At 42.7% G+C, this 20,608-nt stretch overlaps 1 protein-coding gene across 1 annotated transcript in view; it reads right to left on the bottom strand.

Annotated features, from left to right (window-relative positions):
• LOC148368742 (adenylate cyclase type 6-like) overlaps window positions 1-19,914 on the bottom strand; it is an 89,941-nt gene extending 70,027 nt beyond the window's left edge. The window contains exons 1-3 of the mRNA XM_088330774.1: window positions 19,707-19,914; window positions 12,412-12,641; window positions 11,412-12,339 (exon numbers count right to left, since the gene is read on the bottom strand). Coding sequence (XP_088186900.1) covers window positions 11,412-12,339; window positions 12,412-12,431 — 948 coding nt within the window. The 5' untranslated portion in view covers window positions 12,432-12,641; window positions 19,707-19,914. The remainder of the gene's footprint in view (window positions 1-11,411; window positions 12,340-12,411; window positions 12,642-19,706) is intronic.
• Between the last annotated feature and the right edge of the window lie 694 nt (window positions 19,915-20,608).

Raw genomic sequence — 20,608 nt, forward strand, 5'->3', positions numbered from 1 at the left:
TTGTTAAGCTCCTAGCGCGAAACCAATCAAATTGCTCGAGGTTCTTTGCTAGAGCTTCTAGGTTTGTTGTTTCAAAAAATGAGCTTCCATATATAGGATTATTTAGCGATTTACAGCCAAAACAGGGTCTGTCGTTGTAATACCCAGACTGTAAACTGTAGTTAAATGTCATGTACAGCACGGTTGTCATGGCGCCCAGCTGGCCCCGCCCCTTGACACCGGCTGACCTGCATTTCCTGATTACTCCTATGGGTACTTAAACACGCCTTTTGGAACTGCCCTTTGCCAGATCGTTGTTTACCCTTGTTGAAAACCTGTTCATGCCTGTTTGATACCTGTTTATTCATGTTGTGCTTGTTGGACTTTGTTGCACTTCGGTGTAACATTCTGAGTGATTCCTGCAAGTTCTGTTTAATCCCGTTAAATGCCTAGTCTGTAGTTTTGCTGGCATTTGAGCCTGCTTTGTTTTGTGTTTCGTCCGTTTGTGTGTTGGACAACTTTTCTTTCTCAATTAAAGTGACAGATCGTCTACGCAAATGAGTTCCAACTCCCTGCTTCCCGACCCGCTTCGTGACAGTTAAAACTGTGTCCTACATATACTGGACGGAACCCATTGTACGTGGATATTGACTATGCTTCGCACGTCAGACAATTGGCCCCTTAATAATAGATTAAGTTGTTGCGCATATTTTTTCTTTCTCTCCAAGCCATAAGTACTCATGAAAAGAGCCATATACGGCTCACAAGCAAAAGGTTCCTGACCCCTGATGTAGACACCCCGTACCTATGGTAACCAATGTTCCCTCTAATTTGCCACGGGTCTGAGCGTTCACACAAAGTCGGTGAGCAACGCTTGAAACAACAGCGAGCAACTATAATCCCAAGTGTGGCAAGATAATTAATTACCAAACATGTCCAAAACTTGACATCAAGTTACATTTTGCTGAGTTTCCGGCAATGCAAAATTATTTTTCACTTCTGAATGACTTGACTCATTGGTACTATTGCAAAGGTTGTACGGCCTACAAACGTAGGAAACAGAAACCAGAAAGAGAGAGACAAAGAATGGGAGACAGGGAATGAGACGGACATACAAAGAGAGAGACAGAGAACTAAAGAGACAGCGGGAAAGAGATAATTAGAGAAAGAGAGAGAGAGAAAAAAAAAGAGAGAGAGAGAGCATGATAGAGGGACAGAGAGATAAAAGACAAGGAGAGACAGAGGGGGAAAGTGAGAGAAACAGATAAAGAGAGAGAGACAGATGGAGTGAGACAATGAAAAAGACAGAGACAGAAAATGAGCGAGAGAAACAAAGAAAGAAATAGTGAGAGAGACAGAGAATGAGAGACAGATAACAGTGAGAGACAGAATGAGAGACGGATAGCGAGAGAAAAAGAGGATGAGAGACAAGGGATGAAAGACAGGGACAGACAATAAGAGAGAGAGATTATAGAAAAGACAGACTACAAGACAGGCAGAGAAGTAGAGACATTGAGCGAGAGAGAATAAGAGAGACAGATAACGAGACAGAAAAAGAGCTACAGAGGGGGGAGGAAATGAGAGAGACAGAAAAAGTTAATGAGAGACAGAGAATTAGACAGACAACACGAGAGTGAGAGACAATGATAGAAACAAAAAAATGACAGAAATAGAGAATGAGGGTAAAAATCATTCAAGCATCGACTTGACATGCATCAGTCAGCACCAATCCTACTTATGTGAGCCAGTTAAAAAGCTACGTAAACCACACAATTTATTTATATGGGAAACGACAAAATAGGGAGAATATCTGATTCCGGGGTGATGGCACTGTCTTGGCGAGTTCTCCCGCCCTTCAATACAACGTTTTCCTCTCTAGCTGTACACTTGACACTTGCTCCACTGGGATGCAATTCTCCCATCTTGATGCATAATACCCACAGGAACATTTCAACACCGGTCGCATCTGTGAAGCTGTGAACAGCTGATGGGATTGACACAGAGTAAAGTTGACGGTGGATTTTAACACCGAACCAACACCTTTGTGGAGTTTTCAGCAACTCTTGGATTTATTAGAAGTAGAAATACATCGAGAATTACTTTCCCTCAAATGATATTGGCTCTTAACCGAGTCAAGGTGAGAGCTTTGATACAATAGGCCGTACATCCAGAGTAGATTTTTTTAGACAAGAATACCACATTTCAAGTATGATAGAATAAACAAAAAAGCTATGATTCACTACTTACTATCATCCATCCATCCATCCATTATCTGCACTGTTTATCCTCAGTAGTGTCGCGGGGGTGCTGGAGCCCATCCAAGCTATCTTCGGGCAGTGGGCAGGGGACACCCTGAACTGGTTGCCAGTCAGTCGCAGGGCAAACAGAGACAACCATCCACTCGCTCATTCACACCTAGGGACAATTCGGACCAGCCAATTCACCTGACATGCATGTTTTTGGAATGTGGGAGAAAACCGGAGTGCCCGGAGGAAACCCACGCAAGCATGGGTAGAACATGCAAACTCCACACAGGGGGTTCGATCTCATGACCTCAGAACTGTGCCGCACACGTGCTAACCACTGCGCGGCCGTACTGCCGTACATTTCAGGTCTTTTGCTCTGCAAATGTTCAGATTCAGATTCAGATATACTTTATTGTCATTCTAGTACACGTGTATACAGAACGAAATGTCGATACATCTGACTCGCACAGTTTCCTTGAATGTGCCGTTAAGAGGTTTTAAAACCTGACTCTCCGAACCGAGGACTGTCCTACCTGCCACATCAGTTCACAGTATTTGAAATTTTAGTTACATGAGCGTTATCGTTAAGCTCATTAGGGGGCGGCAGTAGCTCAGGAGGTAGAGCGCTCGTCTTGGGATCAAGGGATCCCAGTTCGAATTACATGTCGAAGTGTCCTTGGGTAAGACACTGAACCCCTAATACTCCCAATAAGCAGGTTAGCAGCCTTACATGGCTGCAAGACCGCTATTGGGAAATGTGGAGCACATTGTAAAGCGCTTTGGGAAGTCATTGACTTGAAAAGCGCTATATAAATGCAGATTATTTCATTTCTCATTACCGTGCAGTGTCACAGTGATGCAGATAACTAAGTGTCCTATACAGTGACGTGTTACGCAGGCTGCTGATTTATTTGGGGATTTTGACTTATTTACATTTTTTTCTGTTAATCTTTAAAACATGTTTAATCAGAGCAATGTGTTAGCTCCACAATGTGACACACCTATTCACATTGGCAGGGGCAGGGGCATGTTTACCCCCATCCCCTCTGTTGATAGTTCTACCCCAGGTGTTGCTACTCATAGGGTAGAGGCGGGGCGGCAGTAGCTCAGGAGGTAGAGCGCTCGTCTTGGGATCAAAGGATCCCAGTTCGAATCCCGGCTCGTCCGTGTTACATGTCGAAGTGTCCTTGGGTAAGACACTGAACCCCTAATACCCCCAATAAGCAGGTTAGCGCCTTACATGGCTGCAAGGCCGCTATTGGGAAATGTGGAGCACACTGTAAAGCGCTTTGGGAAGTCATTAACTTGAAAAGCGCTATATAAATTGCAGATCATTTCATTTTCATTTCATTTCTAGTGTAGGCACCCATAACGCCAGCCTACCTTCACCTCAGGTCAGACCCACATCTACGACAAATCCCACGAGTGACATTTCTATTAACGTGCTTCTATCAATAGAATGTTATGGTGTGAATAGAATTTCTCATCACTGACACTTACTCCTCTTGCCATCTTCATTGTGTTTTGTTAATTTAGCAGAAACCAACATCAAAATTCTCTTTCGGTACCTTAATCTCAGTAAAATGCCCACACAAACAAATAACCATGTTTCTCAAGCGTTTCTGCATGTTTGTGTGTGGCTGGTTGGGTGTGTGAGCTTTGCACAACGGCTAATTTGTTTCAGATGTGTGGTCGGAGGAAAGCAACAATACTAGCGGAATGATTAACTTAATACATCACCGACTGTCGTGAAATGTTGCGGGTTTGGTTGATTGTAAGCATGCTATTAAAATCCTCAAAAATTTAGGGAGATAAAATGCCGGAATAGCTTAATATGTACATAAAACAATGAGATTAAGTAACCATCGCTGATAGCAGTGTCTGAAACTCATGACAAAAAGTTCCCAGACACCAGGAACCAGGAACGCCATAAAGTTGCCTGCCCCATTTTTCCCAACTTGAAACAAAATAAGACAACTAATCGCAAAAAAAACATTGTTGCAAAGTATTAAGGCTTGATAATCAGAATATATAACAGAACAACACTTTCAAATTAAGTTTATTATAAACAGGGTTGGGTAGGGTTACTTTAACTGGATTACTTTCAATTATTTTTGGATTACTCCAATACCAAATATGCTCATAAAAGACAAAAGAAACTAAATATGAATAAAATTATGACTCACAACACGTGGTAAGCTTTCTCTCCTGGCTTTGATCTCTTTGATCTCCGGCAAAACTAACATAAAATGCGACAGAAACAAAATGAAAATAAATCCAAACAGCTTGCCAACATCATTTTTGCCGTTCCATGTATTCCGTTCCTCCCCAAGCCTGCACAAAATTTAGTAATACTGTCAATCTGTCACGGTTGCCCATTACCCTCAATTGCTTATTGATATCTGACTGCAGTCCTCAGTGTCTGGTATCGATCTCGTCTGTCTCGTCCTGTCTGGTAGCTGACTGCAGTCTCCAGTATCGGGTATCAATCCCGTCTAACTTGTCCTGTTTGTTATCTGACTCCAGTCTCCTGTGTCTAGTATCGATCCCGTCTGACTCATCCTGTCTGATATCTTGCTACAGTCTCCGGTATCGATTCCGCCTGTCTCATCCTGTCCGATTTCTTGCACCAGTCTCCAGTGTCCGGTATCCATCCCGTCTGTCTCGTTCTGTCTGAAATCTGACTCTAGTCTCCTGTATCTGGTATCGATCCTGTCTGTCGTCTTGTCCGGTATTGACCTCGCCTGTCCGGTATCTGCTCGTGTGTCTTGTATCGATCCAATCCTGGCTGTCCCGTCCTGTCCGGTATTGACCCCGTCTGTCCGGTATCTACTTGTGTGTCCTGTGTCGGTCCGATCCTGTCTGTCCCGTCCTGTCCGGTATCTACCTCATCTGTCTGGTATCTCCTCGTGTATCTGGTATCGATCCTGTCTATCCCGTCCTGTCTGGTATCGACCCCGCCTGTACGGTATCTGCTCGTGTATCTGGTTTCGATCTCGTCTGCCTCTGCCTTCCTGTTTTCCCGCGCCTTACTTCTATGTCTCACTTCTTCCCCCCAGCGATCGCCGAATCACTGGCGTTTGTGTTCACGCGCATGACTGCCCCATTCCCGTAAAATAAAGCTTGTGTGAAAACGTTACGCATCTGGGTCCTGCTCTTGTTCTGAAACAATTAAGGATAGATCATAGTTTATGCTTTAAAAAAACATGAACATGCTACCGTGAATGAATTTTTAGACATTTTCGACGAGCGGTGTGCCTTGAGTACTTTTGATGGAAAAAAAAGCATAGGTTGGTTTGAATTAGGTTAAGAAACACTGTACTCTTCCAATAGATTATTCATATTGATGCCCTGGGACCATGTCAAGACAATTGACTCAAAGGTTAGTATGTAAGCTAACAAAATAAAAACATAATTGAAAACAACACGAGAGAAAAAAATTGGTAAAATAAATACAAAAAACAAATTCAAAACTGAACTTGTGTATACAGTAATCCCTCGGTTATCGCGGTTAATGGGGACCAAAACCACCCGCGAAAAGTAGCGACACCCCTTCAAAAATGCTCAAAAAAAGACAAATGGGGTCGATACCGGACAGGACCGGACAGCCAGGATCGGACCGACACAGGACACACGAGTAGATACCGGACAGACGGGGTCGATACCGGACAGGACGGGAGAGCCAGGATTGAATCGATACAGGACACACGAGTATAAACCGGACAGGCGAGGTCAATACCGGACAAGACGAGACAGACAGGATCGATACCAGATAATTTTTTTATTTTTTTTTATTTCATTATTATTATTTTTTAGACCCGGTTAATGGGGACCGAAACCACCCGCGAAAAGTGAAAATCTGCGAAGTAGCGACGCCCCTTCAAAAATGCTTTCAAAAAATAAAAATTAAAAATAAAAAATAAAAATTGTATTTTATTATTATTATTTTTTAGACCCGCAAAGCTCTGAATCCGCGAACGGTGAACCACGAAGTAGCGAGGTCCCACTGTATATATATATATATATATATATATATATATATATATATATATATATATATATATATATATAGACTATTATCATTGTCACTATCAACCAATAATGTTGCTGTCGTTTGATTTCCACACCCACCCTTTAGGGCCGATGTACTTATAGAAACTTAAGAGGTATAATAAAAAGAAAGGAATCAGGGGAGGCATTTTAGAACAGATTTGGAATTTGGCATTGTGAGGGTTTCTGTACAGTCCTCTCCTGTTCTCCTTGTTCAAAATTCATTGATGTCTTCTCTCCTTATTTTGAGCGTCGACTAAACTATAAACTTATAAACAATTAAAATAATACACTCACATAATAATAAACATATGTGCATCAAATAAACTCCTCCACTGTCACTTTGACATCAATTAAATTAAATGTTTCACAACCTGTCCTCAGGGCAGCACGGCGGCGCAGTGGTTAGCGCATGTGCGGCACAGTTCATGTCTTGGGAACCTCCTGCGTGGGTTCAAATCCAGCTCCAGACTTCCTGTGCGGAGTTTGTATGTTCTCCCCGTGCTTGCGTGGGTTTCCTCCGGGCACCCACATTCCAAAAACATGCATTTCAGGTCATTTCAGGTGAATTGGCCGGTCCAAATTGTCCCTAGGTGTGAATGAGCGAGTGAGTTGTCTGTCCCCGTGTGCCCTGCAATTGGCTGACAACCAGTTCAGGGTGTCCCCTGCCCACTGCCCGATGATTGCTGGGATGGGCTCAGCACCCCCGCGACTCTACTGAGGATAAGCGGTGCAGCTAATGAGATGAGATGAGACAACCTGTCCTCGTCATTCTTTTTACTGTATACGACTTTTCTCCTATTTGTTAAACCTCACAATAAGCATTAACAAGCTTCCACAGATACCTATTCATTTTAACCCAAGCGAAATGCAAAGCGAAGATGAACCATCAACTCCGACAAAAACCAAGTAGAGTTAATGAGTGAGCTTAGAAAGAGGAAATAAACAAGGTTGAAAAGCCTTGATTAATGACACTGTAAAACGCTGCCTCATAGCACATAAGTGGCCTTAGGAAAACACACGGCACTGCTGAGCCAAAGTTATCTCACAAAATTCATTCTCCTAACAAAGGCAAACATTGTTGAAGTGGGTGATGGATTGCACTACAATATACAGAGTTCCCATGAATGCACCTCATATGGCTCTTTTGATTAATTAATGGATAAATGCCCCAGATAAATCGGATATGACTTTTTTAGGCTATAAAAGGCAGATCATCAGATCAGAATTGGAAATAGTTATAATACTATAATCCCAGCCTCTGCCCTCCCACTTTCATCCTCCCTTCCCCTTGGAAAAACAAACCAACATTTTTCTTGAGGGTCTTCAAGGGGAGTACTTCGTAGTACACCCCCAACTGTCATAAAAGCCTTTTGCAAGCATCATGACAGCTCCCTTTGGTTAAGCCTCATGTTATGTAAAATAAATACAAATTTCCCGATCTAAGAGTATTTAAAATCAAGAGATTATGATTGCCGAGTCTCGATCAAAGCTTTTTCCGGTGCAGAACGGCGAAAAAGACGATGATAAAGACTATGGATAATTCGGCTACATTTTAATCGGCAAAACTTTGTTCACATAAAAATTTCGGCGACCCAAAAAAAAAAATAGAAATTTTTAGAAATCGGTAGACGTTGCTCTCAGATCGGTAGGCGGGAGAATCTTAGCCAAATCGTAGTCTCCCGACCAAATCGGGAGACTTAACAAGTGTGAAGGTTGCCCAAGGTCTAACGCACCCGCGCCCCCTTTTGACAAAGCTTTACGCCCCCCTTTGATAACCACTGCTCTAAATAAAGATTTCCAAATATAAAATTTTATTTGTCATGTAATTCAAGTTAAAGTCTCCAGTCTAGTTGAATTCGAGTCACAAGTTAGGTCAAATAAAGTTACAAATGTAAAGTAAGCTACTTTTAGTTGTGTATTTCTCAGACTCATATGCTATGAACCTAATTTGTTTAACCTGTTTTTCTATTCTTAATATACAAGTAATCATCACGCACACACACACATAGTCACGTTTCAAAGATCCATGTTTTCAGTCTATTTCCATTGTTTGTAATACGTTTTCAATGTATTTCCATTGTTTGTAATGTAACACGCATGCACATGCGTGACCTTTCAATAAATACGCCTACTGGAACCGGATGTAGTCAGAACGGCCCGGGCAGCCAAACAAGATGGCTGGCCGGCCGAGCTCCTACATCTGCGCAGTAGTTTTAACCCTTTTTTATGCCTTTATCTGAATACTTTTGTCAGCAATGAGTTTATATCTTTATAAACTTCACACCCATCTCTGGTGTTTGCTTAAAAAGCTACAGTAGACATATTCATACTAAGATTATCAAGCATGTTCACAAAACACCATAGCTCTATTTTATTTTTTTTAAAGCACACAGCAGACTTATTCAATTAGCTGTTTGCTACCACATGCAGCCTAAATTCAACCAGTGTGGCTAGGCCCACTAAATACTGAATAAATGATGTCAAAATATGCCGGGAGCATTGCAGACCTAGCTACAGTGTTTGACAAAGTGAATGCAACACTGTAGTCTTGCATTAGTCTCTCCACATTGATTTCGATCAGCAGCTAGTGGTGCTAGAAAGACAACGTTCAATATAACGAATCGAGAGTATTTTTAACAATGACACATTAAATGGAGGATAAAACCCTTACCCTCGAAACATTCAAATTAAATTATCTGAATAAATGGTAACCGTTGGTGAGGTCTTCTATTCTGGTCCATATATATTACTTCATTAGAAATTGTGTCTCTACGGATTTTGTCATTGATTAACCCTGTCATGTAGAGAACATAACCTCGTTATTACAGATGTTTATTGGCATTGCTGTATTTAACATGGATGTAGAAGAGGCAGTCTCCTTTTAGCCTTTAAAATTGATGCTCTAACTAAGTGCCCTTTAAAATGATTTATAAAGACAAAAGACTGGATGTCGAAGAATGCATCTTTTTAAAACTGGAAATGTCTAACTGCAGTTTGACACAAGGTGTTAAGAGAATACAGTGGAACCTCAGTTCTCGACCATAATCCGTTCCAGAACCCTGTTCGAAAACCGATTTGTTCGATCACCGAAATCATTTTTCCCATTAAAAATAATGTAAATCGTTTTAATCCGTTCCAACACCCTGAATGTTGGGCTCCGTTCTAACACCCTGAATGTTTACCTTGAATGTTTAACGTAAACTTAAAGCTAACCCAGGCTAATCGTACGTTCGCGTTATCGTAATCTTCCGTACGAAAGATTACGCTAACATGAACGTGTAAAATAAAAAAAAGGATGAAGAAAAGAATTATAAATAGGATTTCTTACCTTTGTGGTGGTCAGCAGAAGGCGCAGGCAAGATCAGCAATAGTTGTACGCACTACTTTTTTTTTTTCACCTGTAGCAAATTTGCTGCTTGCACTGACTTTCTTCCGAGGGATAATTAGGGGCTAAAACACTTCGTACACCTATGTTAAAAGCGATAACAGTTGGTCACGAAAAGAGCGATCTACACCCGAACGCCGCTCAGCATCGCACCCTAGCGTACGCACTCACACATTACCAGCGTTCGAACTCCGATTTTTTGACCGAACAGCAAAGCAAGAATTTCTCGAAATTTTGGGTCGGACTCCGATTTGTTCGAACTGAGAGGCGTTCGAAAACCGAGGTTCCACTGTATTTCAATTTACTTGATATAAAAAAAAAAATTCATGAAATAAATATACTTTCCACGCAGTTTTACACTTACTTCTCATACCAATTTTGCATTAAGATTCAGCATTCCACAATTACGGTAACAAAAAATACATTTTAAAGTGATTCAATTTTTCTCATGACATTACAGATTTCTTAGAAAGCCATTTCATGAACACGGCATCATACCAGCATCAAACATGATATGTCCTTAAAAATGTTCGCTGGGAAAAAAAATCCATGGACCACTGGTGTATCTGACCGACACAATTCAAACTTGCTTGAAGGCAGGATGTGTAGCTATGATGTAATACAATAAGCGCATAAACAAACCAAACACAAACAGCAGAGGACAAATGCGTAAAACGTACTATAACTTCTGTTCTTGGAGAATTACCCACAGTTTGCTTTTACAAAGAATAACAACAAGAGTTGACAACTAATCTCAGCTGGTCGAAGCAATTTGTATGTTGCTCTCATCATCTTGATCAGTTGCTGCGATTAGTCAAAACACAAGTTTGGTAGTCACAAATTGCAGCAGCGTCCAAACAGCTTGAAGTCTCCTGAACAATGTCCGGCCTTTCCCGTGTTAACTACAATGAGTTAGTCCCAGATCTACTTTGTGGAGAATTCTGAGCAGTGAAGTGCAATAGCAATCTGGCTATAGCCAAGTTACCTATCTGGGACAGGTTTGGTTTTTGGACAACCTTGGAATAAGACTTTGCATGGTCAAAGCTGCTATCCCTGGATTACAAACTTCATTACAAAAAGTGGTGCAACATTTTCCATAAATGTGTTGTGCAACTAGATGCAGGAGATTAAAAGAAAACGAAATATAAATGTGATTACTGAGGCTATCAGGGTTGGTATTTAAGTCAATGTCTGGTTTGGTTTTGTGAAAATTATTAGTTGGTCATGATGGTTATGGACTGTACATCCTCAAATCTTATACTTGTTTGATGTCAATGCTGAAAAGACGAAAACGAGCAACTCTTACACTAAGAACTGACTTAAGGACTTGGTTGTTCTTAGCACTCAATAAACAGCATCGCTGTTGGTCACAGCTGAATAGCACACTTCAATATTTTACGAGTCAGGAATTGATTGTACTCAATCGACACACTTCTTGACAATCATTTACACACTTGAATTATTACCCTGACGTCCATTTTTTGTATTTATTTCTTAATATAAATGAAAAAATATATAATTGAACTTCATTGTAATGTGCTTTTAAATAAAGGTAACCAGCTTTTTCAAAAGTCATTCAAAGTTTTTCGTTCATGCTTCTGTATATTCTGAACACTACTGCTTAAAATTCACTTTAAGAACTATGAGACGAACTGAATAGCATCCTGAATCTACACCTTTCAAGTCAGTTTGTACTATAACCATGACGAGCAAAGTGTGCAGTGTAATCAAATATCAAGCCTGCTTACCTGTTTCCAGAGAAATTTGTCCTCCTGATTGATCTGCCAGGTTGTGATTACGTGTATGATGGATAGGACAGCTCCGCTAAGCACCGCCGCCCTCATCCTCACAGGCAAGAGGGTGTAGATGATGTAAATAAAAAACACAGACCACCAGATGCCTTCTGAAGCACTTCGGGGTGCCACCATGAGCACCCCAAACACTTGGACTGACACCAAGACGCCGATGACCAGATAGCTGACCATCCACATGTAGTCCTGATGGAAGCCGTTGCGGTTACACACCACCATCAGCGCCATGAAAAGTGCCATTGCCACGGACAAGGCGGACGAATAAGCCACGTGAGGGGGCGCATGGACACAGTGGAAGGTCAGCATGATGCCGCACACAATCACCAGGACCCCCATCAGCATGGTTAAAGAGCTCTGGTTGAGCCTGAAGAAGTATCTCTGGTATAAGCGTTCCAGTTTGCGGGACTGGAACTTTTTTGATTGGAAAACCCGCACGACCCTCAGCCAACAGTCGGCAGCTGTCACTACACCAGCTGCCCCATTGGCGCTGTCGTCTCCCATGTCGCCACACCCTCCTTTCCTTCCCTTAAGCTCTCCGTCTTCAAAGTCCAAGTCCACTGATTTCAGCCCCACCCCTTCCCTGTGGGGCATGGCTCTTTTGCCATAGTGATCTTCCTGCCATCCGCAACGGGCACCAAAGTTGCTTCCGCCGCCCATGGCCCCTGCCATCCCTCCACGGTGGTGCTGGTGGAGGGGGGCACCGGAGGGAGGCTCCATTGCATCTGGATCCCGCAGACAGCTCATGTAACGTGGGTTGCAGAGAGACGAGCCTCCCCTCCGTTTGGACTTCTTGCCATTGCGTTCACCCCACGCAGTCTTGCGGTCATCCACTCTGGCAACTAGGAAACCACTGAACCAGGACATTCTGTGCAGACAAAGCAATCCAAAGACATATTGGTATGATTCAAGATCATTGTGAATTCATTTTGTGTCTTACCTGTTGGGGTTCCGGTACATGTCCCCGCCCTTTCCTTCGAAGCTGGTTCACTCATTTATACGAAGTAGGGAAGGAGGGTGCGGGTGCTCAGAGCCACAAAACAGAGCTGCACGCTTAGAGTGACTAGATCAGGTCAAAATGCTGCAAAATTCCGGATAACCGTCGCTGAGACAAGATCAAAGCAACAAGGTTGTCTGCTGTCAGGTCTATCTCCTGGATTTTCCATGGGTCTACAAAAGAAATATATACAAAGAGCAAGAGTTATTCAAATATTTAAATTCTGTGGTTACGTCGAGAAAAAGTTTTGGGCTGAGAAAGGTTATCACTTCTGCTGACGGTTGTATATGCAACGCAGTGTGCAGTTTGCATCATCTAATTGGGCCTTTTTAGTAATCAAAATAATAGCTCTAATTTCGGTCCAAAAATCAGGACTAGTGAACCCACCAGTCAGTAACAAGGATTCACAATAATAATTTCGACGTTATGAGGTCACAGTCATCAGCATGTTAAAAAAAGACCTGATAATTAGTCACCCAAAGCCACGCCATAACATTCAATCAGCCGACACAGTCTTAAAAAGTATTCAAGCGCTTATGTCCCTCATTCTAATATGTGGATATTAAGGCAGCCCCGAGCATGGTTTAGGAAGATGAGCGCTGCCAGTCTGTACTATCGCTAGACACACCACAGTAACCGGTACACTAAGACCCTGGTGGTTAGGGGCTTCCGTGAACTGTGAACGGCGCAGTTGTGATTGTATGGGTTTCCGAACACGAGTAAGTACGGTAAATTTAGGTTTATTTATAGATTTCTTTTGTGAAACTCCTTCCTGTGTTAGTGCTTCAATGCCTATTTAATTTAGAATACAGCTCTGATTGCATTTGTTAATTAAGATTGACAGAGGATAGCTGTGGACGCAGTTCGCAAAGAAGTGTCTCAATCGCGGCACCATGTGTTACATTTCTGTTCTGGAAACACGAATAAAAATGCAAAAAATATGTAGGTGGATTCTTAATGTTTTGTACTCCTTTTCCATCACTAGCATAAATGTGTAAAGAATATTTGATTGATTGACTGATTGTCTGATGACTGATTGACTGATTGATAGTCTTTCCAACACTGCTTTTTGGAGACATTTACCAGTGCTGTATATTCTCATCTCATTAGCTGCAACGCTTATCCTCAGTAGGGTCGCGGGGGTGCTGGAGCCCATCCCAGCTATCTTCGGGCAGTGGGCAGGGGACACCCTGAACTGGTTGCCAGCCAATCGCAGGGCACACAGGGACAGACAACTCGCTCGCTCATTCACACCTAGGGACAATTTGGACCGGCCAATCCACCTGAAATGCATGTCTTTGTGTGCCCAGAGCAAACCCACGCAAGCACGGGGAGAACATACAAACTCCGCACAGAAAGTTCGGTAGCTGGATTTGAACCCACACAGGAGGTTCCCAAGACCTTGGAACTGTGCCACACATGCGCTAACCACTGCGCCGCCGTGCTGCCTGTGCTGTATAATGTTGATTTTGACTGTGACTTTGACACAGGGTAGGATATCGGGATCATACTAATATTTTATTCCTGCAGTCCAAATTATTAAAAATAAAGCCCATCCCAGCCATCTCCAGGCAGTGGGCAGGGGACAGCCTGAACTGGTTGCCAGCCAATCGCAGGGCACACAGGGACAGACAACTCACTCGCTCATTCACACCTAGGGACAATTTGGACCGGTCAATTCACCTGAAATGCAGCACAGGGAGAACATACAAACTCCGCACAGGAAGTCTGGAGCTTGATTTGAACCCACAACAGGTTCCCATGACATGAACTGTGCCGCACAAGCGCTAACCACTGCGTCGCCGTGCTGCCCTGTACTTCACGTGAATATATAAAAAAAATAATGAATGGGGGGGGAACATGAACCTTGTCCCTTGTAAACTTGTCCTTTTAAATGTGTGCAGTTATATTTATGCAGTGTGTTATACTTTGCACTGCCATAAAATAAAATAAATCTAGCTTCTTAGTACCTAACTCGCATTTGGTATCAGGCCTGCATTTGGATCTCCATTTTAAACCAAAGACCAGGCTGTGTTGATCAGTGTTGGTAGGTCACAACAACTTAATTTTTTTGGGTAATGAGTATGCGTTATTAATAACATTTTAATTACATTAATCAAATTTTGTAACTCAACTGTCATTACAACATGGTGCATTACTCTGCTACTTTTTAAAGGCAGATCACAGATTACCTTTTTTTCTGTTCTTTTACTGTTTCCTCTTTGATCTTGAAGTCGCATACAATCCTCGATACGCCAGCAACACAATGCTAATCACAAAGGATGGGAGTGTTTATATCTACGTACAAAATAAACTTACACACAGTTACTGTGCTGCCGTCTCAAGCACAGAGTAAGAGGCCGCATAATTACTCCCAACTCATATTTTGATATTCTCTCTATTGTATATACTTGTATCCAAGCCATATTTATAACAATTCAATAAAATATTGAATTAAGGAGGTCAGTGAAAGGTAGGCAGCATGTGAGGGAAGGGAAGTGACTTTTACAGGGAGAACAAAATCAATGGGGCAAACGTGAGCACAGTAATTATGGGAAGAGTGCTTTGTGATTGTAAAATTATTTCTACAATACACCATGCCTGGAGATTAAAAAAAAAACATCTTGAACAATGCCAAGAAATGGAGAAGGAAAACTTAGAGTAGTTTGAAGACAGAAGGCAAAATGTATTGGAAGGTCTCAGCTTTGACTGCTGTCACTGTCTTGTACCACGGACAGACTGAAGAAATATTTTCTTCCTCATGCCATGAGGCTCTTTCACTCCACCCGGCAGAGTAAAGGCCCACATTAAACCACACCACCTACATTGCATATTACCGAACTTTATTGCAATGTGTATTCTGTGTAGCACTATCTAGATACTCTATATAACACGCTACAGTGGGTATTAGCTTGTCACGTTGGGTATTTGTATATTGTATTCTTTTTGCTTTATTATTGTATTGTTCTCAGCGCAGGGATGCTGCTGGAAATGTGAATTTCCCTGCGGGGATGAATAAAGTATCTATCTATCTATCTATCCATCTATCTATATTGTCAGTTTGCAAGCGCTCAAGATTGTTTAAGGCAAAAAATAGGAAGGCTTAACCGCTTCCATAGGATGTTGTTCACATTTTCTTCTATTTCTTTTATTATGTGGCTGTTTCTAGGCAGTTTTAAAGGACAGCTTCAATAAGAGATAATTGTAATTTGTAGCTGGATAGTTACTTTCATAGTAAAGTGCTACTTTTGGGTGTCAGTACCACAAATACTTTTTAGATAAGATAAGTAACTAGTAACTGTAACTAATTACTTTTTTTCTAATAACAGGCCTAACACTGGCAGTGATACTGTATTTCTGCAGTCTTTTCTGTGCCTCACTGGCTTTTGGTGTCAGGCCTGTCTGCAGGTCTGCATTTTGTACCAAGGACTAGGGCTGCACGATTAACCGAATTTGAATCGATATTACGATGTGACGTCGTGCGAAAGTGTAACCGCAAACTACTGCAGTTTTTCAAGGATTCATAGTTCCAGTTTGTTTTTGGATTGACATAGTGTTTGGCCAATAAAAATGTCACATTTCATGGTTTTAACAGCGCCGGCCAATCAGAAACAGGTTTTTAATGTCACCAACCGATAAAGGCGAGGCAAAGTCTGAAAGACGTGTGTGCATGACTCTGATATGCTGGTGTAAGCTGCAAGTCAGTCATGCAGTGCGTTCACAAATGGCCACCAAAACAAACGCCGCAGCTCGTGGCTTTATTCATTCATTCATTCATTATCTGCACCGTTTAACCTCAGTATGGTCACAGGGGTGCTGGAACCCATCTCCGCTGTCTTCGGGCAGTGGGCAGGGGACACCCTGAACTGGTTGCCAGCCAGTCGCAGGGCACACAGAGACAGACAACTCACTCTCACACCTAGGGCCAATTTGGACCGGCCAATCAACCTGACATGCACGATTTTTGGAAATGGGAGAGGAAACCGGAGTGCCCAGAGGAAACCAATGCAAGCACGGGGAGAACATGCAAACCCCACACAGGAAGGTTCGATCTCATGACCTAGGAACTGTGCCACACACGCACTAACCACTGCTCCGCCGTGCTGGCTCGTGGCTTTTGTGACTCATTATATTGAAAATAAATTCATTAATTAAATCGGACTCCAGGGAATACGCAAGGAAAAGCAGATCACCAGCGAGTGCTCCCTGGATTTGTATTGTGTCCGGGAATAGACTTGAGGTGGCGTCGGAAGGGAAAGCTAACAGCTAGGCTAACAACTCTTAAGCCGCCACTGTGTCTCGTCAGCAACACCAGATCCATTACCAATAAAGCGGAGGACTTGGAGCTACTACTCATAAAAAACTGCTACATTTGTGACCAGGGTTGGGTAGGGTTACTTCAACTGGATTACTTTCATATACTTTTAGATTACTCCAATACCAAATACGCTAATAAAAGACAAAAGAAACTAAATATGAATAAAACTACTACATTTTTCATTTTGTTTCTGTCGTATTTTATGTTTTAGCTGGAGATCAAAGAGATCAAAGCCAGGAGAGAAAGCTTACCACGTGTTGTGTGTCATAATTTAATTCATATTTAGTTTCTTTTGTCTTTTATTAGCATATTTGGTATTGGAGTAATCCAAAAGTAATTGAAAGTAATCCAGTTAAAGTAACCCTACCCAACCCTGTTTGTAACCCTTCTATTTCAATCATCACAAAGACCTTGCAGAAGTCGCGGGGACCCGACTCTAGCGTGTAGCTTGCCAGCCTCTTAATCGTGTTCTTACACTTAAAGGAATAGGCCTCCAATTTTGTTGTCCTTTTGTTTAATGACAATAAAGACCATTTATTTAACTGCAATTCCGTTTTTATTTGTACATCTATAGTTGATATTTTGTTACAGTCGTATGCTCTCTGTCTCTAAGTACGTCATCTTAAGTTATGTTTGCTTGTCACTATGTTTATGTCCTTCCTGAGAAGAAAAAAACTTAGCACAGGAAATGCATTTTTCTTTTAAAATCAAAAAATCGCTTTAAATTTGCAAAATAGGTCTGAAAAAAGGCAATTACCGTATTTTCCGCACTATAAGGTTATAGGGCGCACCCCCAAAAAATCGTTTTTGGTCCTATATTTTCCATACATAAGGCGCACCGGATTATAAGGCGCTACAATTGGAACGTCGACAAAACAGTCAGATAGTTCAGTCAAACTTATTACCCCCTTAAAATTCCGAAAGCTTGCCAAGAAGTAAATACGTGTCTCAGACATGTACGGAAACAGTGTCTGTACGATGTCACCAATCACTCAAATGCATCGTTCCGAATATCATTCGGAAGGTTAAAGTCTTGGGATTCAAGAAATGCCAAATATTTCTTAGTTTCCATTTTATTTTTTGCTGGCAACTGTGTGGACAGCAAAGTAAAAATTTAATTGTGCACGGAAACGGGGTTCTTTACTGTCCATATGACAATAAACACTTTGAATTTAATTTAGTTTAAAAATAGACTCACCACAGAAACATCAAGATCGTTCTAAAACAAGATACCGGGAAAATATAAAGCCGCATAGCTCACCTAAGTTCTCTTGCAGCCATCACGTTCAATAATGATACGTAACCATGGTCTTCTTACAACCGTGAGTGTAGTAAATCCAGGGGAGTAAAATATTTACAAATACAGAATAGTAAAAAATGTTTTCTCTATGCCGTAGTGCAACCCAACGTGTGATTCACATTCATCTTTTTCTGCCAATTGCAGGCTTTGTTTCGCCCCTTTAGCCTATGCGAGCCTGTAAATGATAAAAATGATCCGCCCCCTTTACCTCCGAAAAACTTTAGCCAATAGTGACTGATTCAAATTATGATTAACACATTGGTTAGGAAATGAAAGGCCGGTATATAAATCCCAGCATACACCGCGGACTACTTCGCCTTCGGGGGGAAATCTAGTCGGCGGCTGCTTGCCTTAGTTGCAAGACTTTGCGACTTAATATCGATCCATATATAAGGCGCACTGTATTATAAGGCGCATGGTCAGCTTGCAAAAAAAATAAAGGCTTTTAGGTGCGCCTTATAGTGCGGAAAATACGATACTGTCTTTTCCAAAATCGTGCAAACCTACTAAGGAACAATCTGTGTTGATGGAGCGAAAGTAGCATTTCCTCGCTACATCTTGCAGGCCTGCGCCTTCTCCTGCACGACCGAGGCCCAGTCGACACCCCCTCAATCGACCAGTTTCAAGGAGACACCCCCTCCTCCCTTCTACCTTCCCGGCTTCCTACCTCCTCACTCCTGCACAAGGTCGACCTGCTTGGACCCGCTGCAAGCTTGAGTTCGCTTTGGAGGGAGGAAGGGATGTGGGCGGGGTGAGGGATAAGTGAGGGCTGACTATTCCTAAGTGTCCTTTTTTTAAAACCGGACTGTCGCTACATTGGCGCTAACATCACATCACACACTCGCGCGCACACTCATTCATCAAGCTGACCGTTCTATTTCTGACGTGATGCCCATTCCAGCCCGAGCATCTTCATCTACCTTCCAGATGTTCTGAATCATCACGCCATTTGCAAGGGGGACCGAACCCTAGTCCTGGTGTAATCCGGTCAAGTCAAATGCAACGGTGTGATGTAAATTGGGGAGATGCACAGGCCGTGCGCGTGGGACCGCATTCAAGCAGCGTAGGCTTCTTGTTACATAACAGCATGGCCTATGTGACAACCATAGCGGGGACCATTCGGCCAAGCTCGCCTGTGGAGCCACACAAACACGCCGCTCGCAGAAATTGATTTCACCATTTCGATTCGAGCGCAGCAATATTGTCGCACATTCCTGAGCATCATTCTGCAAATGCAATTCATTCATGGTCTATAAACTGCACTAAAAGGACGTCCAGTTAGTGATTTGGGACTTTTTTTCTTTTCAACAGGAAAAACTGCAATAGCGCGCCTATCATGGGAAAGAGAGAGGAAAAAACAAGGGCGCAGGCGAATGTCCAAAGCGGTTTATGTTGTTATTAGCGTCAGGGTGGGAGTCATGCACCGGCCGCGTCTTCTTTACCAGAGAGCAGCAGCAGAATGGCGGCCCCCAGCTATGTCATTCACTCCGTTTTGACGGCGAGACGACAAACGGTTGAGGACGACATCTTCGTGGTCGTGTGTGCGTAATTGACATTTAATGCACATGTCGCTCTCTCATACTGTTTGGAAAGAGACGAGAAGCAAGACGAGGGACTCACCGTGATCATCTAAGCGACTGCAGCCGATTCGACGACCAAGTCGCAGTGAGCGTCCCGTGTTGAAGACCATTTAAGGGACAAGCTGATAACGGATAGTGCCGTTACTTTGTGCTTCTTCTCCAGTAATGGTTTTGCTCCACTCCCTTGCATCTCCTCCCCCATGACCCTCTCCGGTTCCGAGCACCGCTGTCAAGACCGAGGAGGCAAAAGTGGGCATCGAATCACACTTCCGGGTGCTGAGCCTTCTAAAATAAAAGCATGGCGTTATCGTTTGGACGTCAAAACAAAATGCCCCCCAAATACTGACCGGATTTTCAAATAAATCAATTAGATTATTGCCAAATTGTAAAATGCGTGCTTCAATTGTGTCTTTAATGATGATGTTGAGTACAGTGGAACCTCGGTTCTAGACCATAATCCGTTCCAGAACCCTGTTCGATCACCGAAATTATTTTTCCCATTAGAAATAATGTAAGGCAGCACGGCGGCGCAGTGGTTAGCGCATGTGCGGCCAATTCATGTCTTGGGAACCTCCTGCGTGGGTTCAAATCCAGCTCCAGACTTCCTGTGCGGAGTTTGTATGTTCTCCCCGTGCTTGCGTGGGTTTCCTCCGGGCACTCCGGTTTCTTCCCACAAAAACATGCATGTCAGGTAAATTAGCCGGTCCAAATTGTCCCTAGGTGTGTATGAGCGAGCGAGTTGTCTGTCCCTGTGTGCCCTGCGATTGGCTGGCAACCAGTTCAGGGTGTCCCCTGCCCACTGCTCGATGATTGCTGGGATGGGCTCCAGCACCCCCGCGACCCTACTGAGGATAAGCGGTGTAGCTAATGAGATGAGATGAGAAAAATAATGTAAATCGTTTTAATCCGTTCCAACACCCTGAATGTTTACCTTGAATGTTT

The sequence above is a fragment of the Urocampus carinirostris genome, chromosome 3 (assembly GCF_059441175.1).
Source record: "Urocampus carinirostris isolate Australia breed hairy pipefish chromosome 3, RoL_Ucar_1.0, whole genome shotgun sequence".
NCBI classification, from domain to species: domain Eukaryota; kingdom Metazoa; phylum Chordata; class Actinopteri; order Syngnathiformes; family Syngnathidae; genus Urocampus; species Urocampus carinirostris.